General features: G+C 49.1%; 1 protein-coding gene across 4 annotated transcripts in view; it reads left to right on the forward strand.

The window, feature by feature from the left end:
* The first annotated feature begins 236 nt into the window (after positions 1-236).
* The window catches only part of znf423 (zinc finger protein 423), a 132,622-nt gene continuing 126,568 nt past the window's right edge, over positions 237-6,290 (forward strand). For 3 of the 4 annotated variants that reach the window (XM_080867900.1, XM_080867898.1, XM_080867899.1), the window contains exon 1: positions 237-1,317. In XM_080867900.1, coding sequence (XP_080724026.1) covers positions 1,278-1,317 — 40 coding nt within the window. In that variant the 5' untranslated portion in view covers positions 237-1,277. The remainder of the gene's footprint in view (positions 1,318-6,290) is intronic. The other variant, XM_080867897.1, reaches the window with a different exon arrangement.

The raw sequence follows: 6,290 nt of genomic DNA on the forward strand, positions 1-6,290 counted from the left end.
GTGATGTCGTCACGGCCTTGTTTCCTGTCACCTTGGTGACGTCACGCAGCCACCGGTACTGATTACCCCTCACGCTATTAGCCTCGGTTACTCGGTGCACCTCTTCCGGGCTTCAATCCAGCTCCGTCTCCTCCCTCTCGACTCTCAGAGCCCCCGGTGTAGTTGTGCCGCTCGGCCACAGCTGGGCGCTGTTGCCTAACTCTCTCCACGCCTCCTCTCTCTCTCCCCGTCAGCACAGCCTGCCTCTCTCCTGCCTCTCTGCCTCAGCCAACCCGGGCTGTGCCGAGCTGCTCCCTGCGGGATCAGAGCGCTCCCCCGCCGGGACCCTTCTCTCACATCCCCCTGCTGGGACGCGGCTACATTTCCAGCCAAGCACTGCCTGCCTTGGCTTTATTATGTGTGTCTGCGCCGCAGCCCCGCCAGCAGAGGCAGGCAGAGGAGGAGGAGGGAGACTGGTAGCCAGAGTCAGGACAAAGAAAAAGCAGGGAGACAGAGGCTAGCGAAGGGTTAGACTCATAGAAATACTGGGCTGCTGTTAACACCGCCGTTAGGACACTGGGAAATATTAACAGAAAGAAAGCGTGGGTTGTAAAAGCAGCATTCCCCGCGGGGTGGAGATGCAGGGGAAGAGCGCAATGTCCATGCCACCAGACCACCACTGCCTAGTGTAGACTATCAGGACGGAACGCAGAAGGCTGCTCGGTTCCTGGAGGGAAACGCAGAGCGAAATAGTTTCGATAAAGTCAAACAAAGCCCGTCGAAGACGAAGCGAGCGCTGGGGAAGAAGCCACGGTCCATTTCCAAAGCAATTTTCCAAACATTCTCACCACCTCCGGGGTTCCGCGCACCCGAAGGTTCCCGCTGTTACTTTTTCTCCCCTCTAAACAGCTCGGGACCTGCTCAGGTGTTTGCCTCGCGCGTGGGCGGCAGCTCGCGCCCTGGTCCGTCAGTGCGCTCGGGCTTCACCGGAGAAGGCGAAGCGAGAAGACGTTTAAAAGCCGCTGTCGGCGTCGCGGCAACGACGGGAAGTTCTCCCCCGTTTATTCTACAGGTTGCGCGAGCCCCGGCCACAGCGGAGGAAGAGCCTCGAAGCCCCCCCCCACTCAGCCCCGGCGTGTTTGGACCAAGGGCCGCTTCGCTCTCAGAGACTGAAGCTGCCGCATTGCAACAGGCGGAGGAGCAGCGGCGGAGTGCGGGAGGACGGACAGCCGGACCGTGTCCGCCTGTAACGGAACACAAACCAACTCAAGAACGAAGAACGCAGCCCCGGAGCAGAGATGTCGAGACGCAAACAGGCCAAACCTCGCTCCGTGAAAGGTAAGAAAGTGTGTACGGGCTACTTCATGTCCACGGGCACTGTGGAGGAGAGGAGACCGTGACCGAGATGCCTTCTGTTGGATCGTTTAGTCCGCGTGTAGTTTTGCGACACAGGCTCGGTTTGGATTTTGGTTTTTTAATTGCATGCAGCTGCTGGCTACGGCAGCGTTCAAGTGAATTTAACCGGAACCTTCCCATCAGCTGAATGTGCTCCGTTGGTTCTGACACAGTGTCCGGTCCACGCGATCGCTGGTCTGTTTCTGACAGTGGGATGTTGTGATTGGCTTGATTAATAATATGTAATTTAAAAAATCAGCTTGTCCTGAGATGCTGCTTTGTATTGATATATGTGACTGTTTGACCCAAATCAAATCACTCGGCCCCCACTCTGCGTGTCCTCGGGGTCACTCGTGTTTATTTTCATTACTATAAAATTGGCTCAAGCAATTTTTTCTTGCACATTTTCTCTTCAAATGTTTCAAACTCCAACACCGTAAGAGAGAGAAAGTCCACGGTGGTGTGTGTGCGTTTGCACTGTTTTATATAATAGCAGGCTTTACTGAGATGTTGAACAGATACTCAGGCAACATGTGAAGCTGGAATTCAGGGTTTGATTTTCTAAAAGTTTGCCAAAGTCTTTATTCTGTAAGATGGATTGAAAGAAAAAAATCTTGCTTCATTTTGCAAGAGGAGGCCTCAGTTTCCCCCATTATCATAAAAATGGTATTCATTGCTGTGCATGGGTGAGTGGGCATCGTGCATGGGGGCATGTGGTGTCCTTGGCCTCCGTGTTTCCTTTATGGGACCCAGATGGGCAACGGGATGAGCTGACCATGTGGTCGCCACCCCCTCCCCCATCTCCACCACCATGCAGGCCTTTCCTTTCTGGGACTGTCTAGGAAGCGAGTGGGTTTCTGACAGTGATTCGAACCGGGCGGTTAGTTTGATTAACAGCACGACTTTCACGGACAGATTCCAGCCTCTCCTACAGGTTCCCAGGATAAGCCGGTTTCATCGGAGGCAGCGTGAGATTAATTTGTCGATAGCAGGAGGGCCACACAGGATGTCCTGACAGAACGCGTGCTCGCTCGAGGGTTGTTTCTGATAATGTGGGTGATATGTACAGGGAAGAAAAATAAGCCTGCTGCTTGTCATTCCATCCAGGGGAGCAGGGTTTATGTTTGGAAGACGAGGTGATCGTCACTGTCCTCCAGATATCTACTCTGAAGCCTGTTTCGATTTTTAGTTGATGCTTGCGGCCCATCTCTGTCGCTATAATACAAATGGAACTGTTGAGGAATAACTACGCCTATCCAATAAAAATAATTGGATTTTGAATTTTATAAAGGAAGCTTTCCAAAAGTGAGGCTGGGTTTGACGTGTGCTTGTCTAGTATGCTGCAGAAAACACTGCATGTGTGGTTTCGGGTCTGCACCTCTGATTCCCAACTTGTCCACACATTGGATGATAACACCATTAAAACAGTTTGGAGAGATCATTCTGGCGTGGCAGGTTTTTATAATAAATTTCCCGTCACTTGTTGATATTTCTTGTCTTTTTACAGAAAATTGCACTGCATTAATCACTCTGTGAAACGTGGGTTGAATACGGCTGTAGTGTTGTTGATACTCGGCACAGTTGGCCAGCGACTACTGCTCCATCGTTGCATTGTGTGTGTTTGTGTTTGTATGCATCATGCACACGAAGGCTGTGTGTGTGTCGCTAAGGCAGCCTGGATAACCAGAGCTTAGCTTTAGTCAGGCAGCCAAGCGAAGCCGAGCAGAGCTGAGGCTGACGACCACCACAAAGGTAACACGGCCCTTGTACTGTAGCTCGCATAAGCACCGTGTGTTTTGCGTACTCAGTCATCTGTGTGTACATGCATGTTGCTATCTCCCCTCCACACCTTGCCCCACTGACAGCTTGGCAAGACCGGGCATTGGGGGAAAATGGAGAAAAGAGGAGGCGAAGGGTAAAAGGTAGGAAAGGTGTTTGGGGCCAGTGCAGTGGCACATAGCAGGTGAGCGGGCAAGAGGGAGGGAGTGATGGAGGCCAGGATGAGGTGAGCATCACCGGGGGATTATCTGTGTTTTCATGTTCTTCTGTCTTTCACCTGCTCACCCAACTCTGACTGGCTGGCTGGCTCTGACTGGGGTTACTGGCCAGCCAGGCATACCGAAACAGCAACAAGGAAGGACCAAATCCACCTTCTCCATCTCCTGCCAGCCACCTTGTGTTTTTATTTGCCATTAAAATAATAAAGAAAACTTGGATCCGATTGCCATAAATAGGATTTGCTCACAGCTTTGCTTTTCATTGTACTTTGTAATGATAGGACATGTTTGTCACACGCACCCATATAATCAAACAGTAATATTGAAGACAACCAGTAAAACCAGTCCTCGTGTTCCTCTCTGATGTAACACAGCCACTGTGTTCTTGCTTGACCAGCGCAGCCTTTAAAGCGATTAGGCCTCGTTAGAAGTGAGGGGACTCGACTAATTGGAGTTTGTTAATTGAACGCGGACTAATGGTGTGATGACGGGCCGTGAAGCTCGCGGGGTGAGAGAAAAAGGAGGAAGAAATGAAAGAGAGCAGCTTTGCTCTTATCAAAATGTTATTTCAGTGGATTAATCCGTTTTTAATGTGTGTCTTTAGCGAGGCTGCAGAAATCTCCTCCTCTTCTTCTTCTCTGTCTGCTCCAGCAGCCTCGCTGTCCTATCTCTCCTCTTCCTCTCGCTCAGCTCTTAGCCCCTGGAGTCTCTCATGCATTATGTAGTGATGATTATTACTTAATTACACATTAATAAATCCGCTTCATTTGCAGGACATTAAACGGGAGTTGAGCGCATGTGACAGGGAGATGGAGGAGAGCGGGAAGATTGGAAGGGGTGGGGCAGGGGAGAGAAGCTCTTACTTTTGGTCTGTACAGAGCGTTGTTGCGGTTGGTCGAGCCAAAGCAGCGCTTTGACCGAGAGGGCGAGTAGTGAGGTCGGGCTCGGCGTTGGTGTGCGCCGAGCTAAGCTCTTCTAGGCTAATGACATCTTTTCCGCCCCATCTCCTCCTTCTCGTTTTCGTCTGCCTTTCACCAGTGTGTAAACCGATCTTCCATCTAATAATTACTGCCTGTGTTCAGCTGACTGACATCATATTGACACTGTAGCTGGAAGTTATTGCTGGATCCTCCTCTTCTTTGGGCTGCCCCTTTCAGGGGTCGCCACAGTGGCTCATCTGCCTCCCCAGCAGCTCTGCATGTCCACCACTGCAGCTCTGCATGTCCACCACTGCAGCTCTGCATGTCCACCACTGCAGCTCTGCATGTCCACCACTGCAGCTCTGCATGTCCTCCACTGCAGCTCTGCATGTCCTCCACTGCAGCTCTGCATTCGAGATCCTTTGTCCGGTACATCCACTGTCCCTCAGCCCCGCCTTCCCAGCATCTTTGATTCTACCACCTCCAGCTCTGTTTTTGTGAGCGCTGCTTTCTCCCGACCGTATATCACAGCAGGTCTCATTCAATGAAGATAAAATGTTCATCACAGTTTTCCCAGACACTGCAATTACTTTAATGTAACACGAAGAAATGCTGCAAATCCACCCACCGGAGAGTCTTGGTGCAGGAAGCGCTCGGCTTTTGTGCTCAGAAAAATGACTTAAATAATTCATCATCAGAATGGCTTCACATTATGTTGATTGACTAATCACAGAACGGACTAATGATACGTCTTGCTTCAATCACGCTAGTAGGGGATGCATAATAATTCCTGTAAGTACATGGCTTAAGTGTAATGCGAAACTCTAGGATGGTAATTATTCATTGCCTGGAGTTAAAGTTATTGTCAATTAACTGCTCAAGACTTGAAATTAACAGCTGCCAACCCGCCGATTTGTGACTGGAAATGTCACTGAGGTACGAGGCAGTGAGCTCGTTTTTGATCATCCTGCTCCCACAAAGGCAAAACGAAAGCACCAATAAACAGCAGGTCATGTGATCTAACTACACGCTGACCTTTGACCCGCAGCTCTTTAGAACCTCGTTGTATTTCTCTCAAACCTTTAAAAACATTTCCTCTGATATCAAAATGAACCCTGAATATTTGTCAAGGTAGAAACCGCATTTTCCTGACAGCGCTGTTCGCTGACATTACGCACTCGCACTTTGGTTAAAGCATCGTCTCTGCCAGCAGTGTCGGTATGAAGGATTGTGTGCTGTGTGTATAATACAGTACACTTATTTTCATCCACTCTCACTTTCCCGTCTATTTTTCTTTCTCCTCTTCCCATCTGGCTTTGACATTAGAGCACTTCTACTCTTTGGCAAAGCTGCAGACTTTCATGGGGCGACTGGCTCTCATAAAATTCAGACACCCTGCACATGTGACCTGAAAACAACCATGTTTTTAGCTTTGGTATTAGATCTGCTTTGTTTGTTTGTTTCTGTTTCTAACAGTACAAAATAGTCCAATCAGCGTGTATACAGCCACACTGAGTTACTCCTGTATGAAAGCCCGTCGTGGCTTTGCATTAAGGCTTGCTGAACCATTAAATAGCTTTCAGAAAGCTTTGTTAAAAATTCCATTGACTGCTCGGCGGGGGGTGGATTTGAGGTTTTGGTGGTTGTTTTTTTTTTTTTTTTGTAATGGGACAAAACAAGCTAATGTAATTGGTGATTGGTGGAGCCCAGCAGTAGCACGCGTTGAATGTAATGGGCTCATGTTGATTTGCACTCAATTAGAATCAAATTACAACACAATTGAAAGCTCAGAATATAAACAAACAGAATATCCCTTTTTGGTTACACACAGAACAAAAGTGCAGGTTTAAAGAATAAAGAGCACTGAGGGCTGGGCTCCCTTTAGCTTCAGTGTCAGGACTGCTCAGGACACTCGAACAGAACAGAGCTCGTAATCTTACATGTGACTGTAACCTGTAGCGTTACTGTAATTAAACGTGGTTATTGTCTGTTTTCACGG

The sequence above is a fragment of the Rhamphochromis sp. 'chilingali' genome (genome assembly GCF_963969265.1).
Source record: "Rhamphochromis sp. 'chilingali' genome assembly, chromosome: 2".
Taxonomy (NCBI): domain Eukaryota; kingdom Metazoa; phylum Chordata; class Actinopteri; order Cichliformes; family Cichlidae; genus Rhamphochromis; species Rhamphochromis sp. 'chilingali'.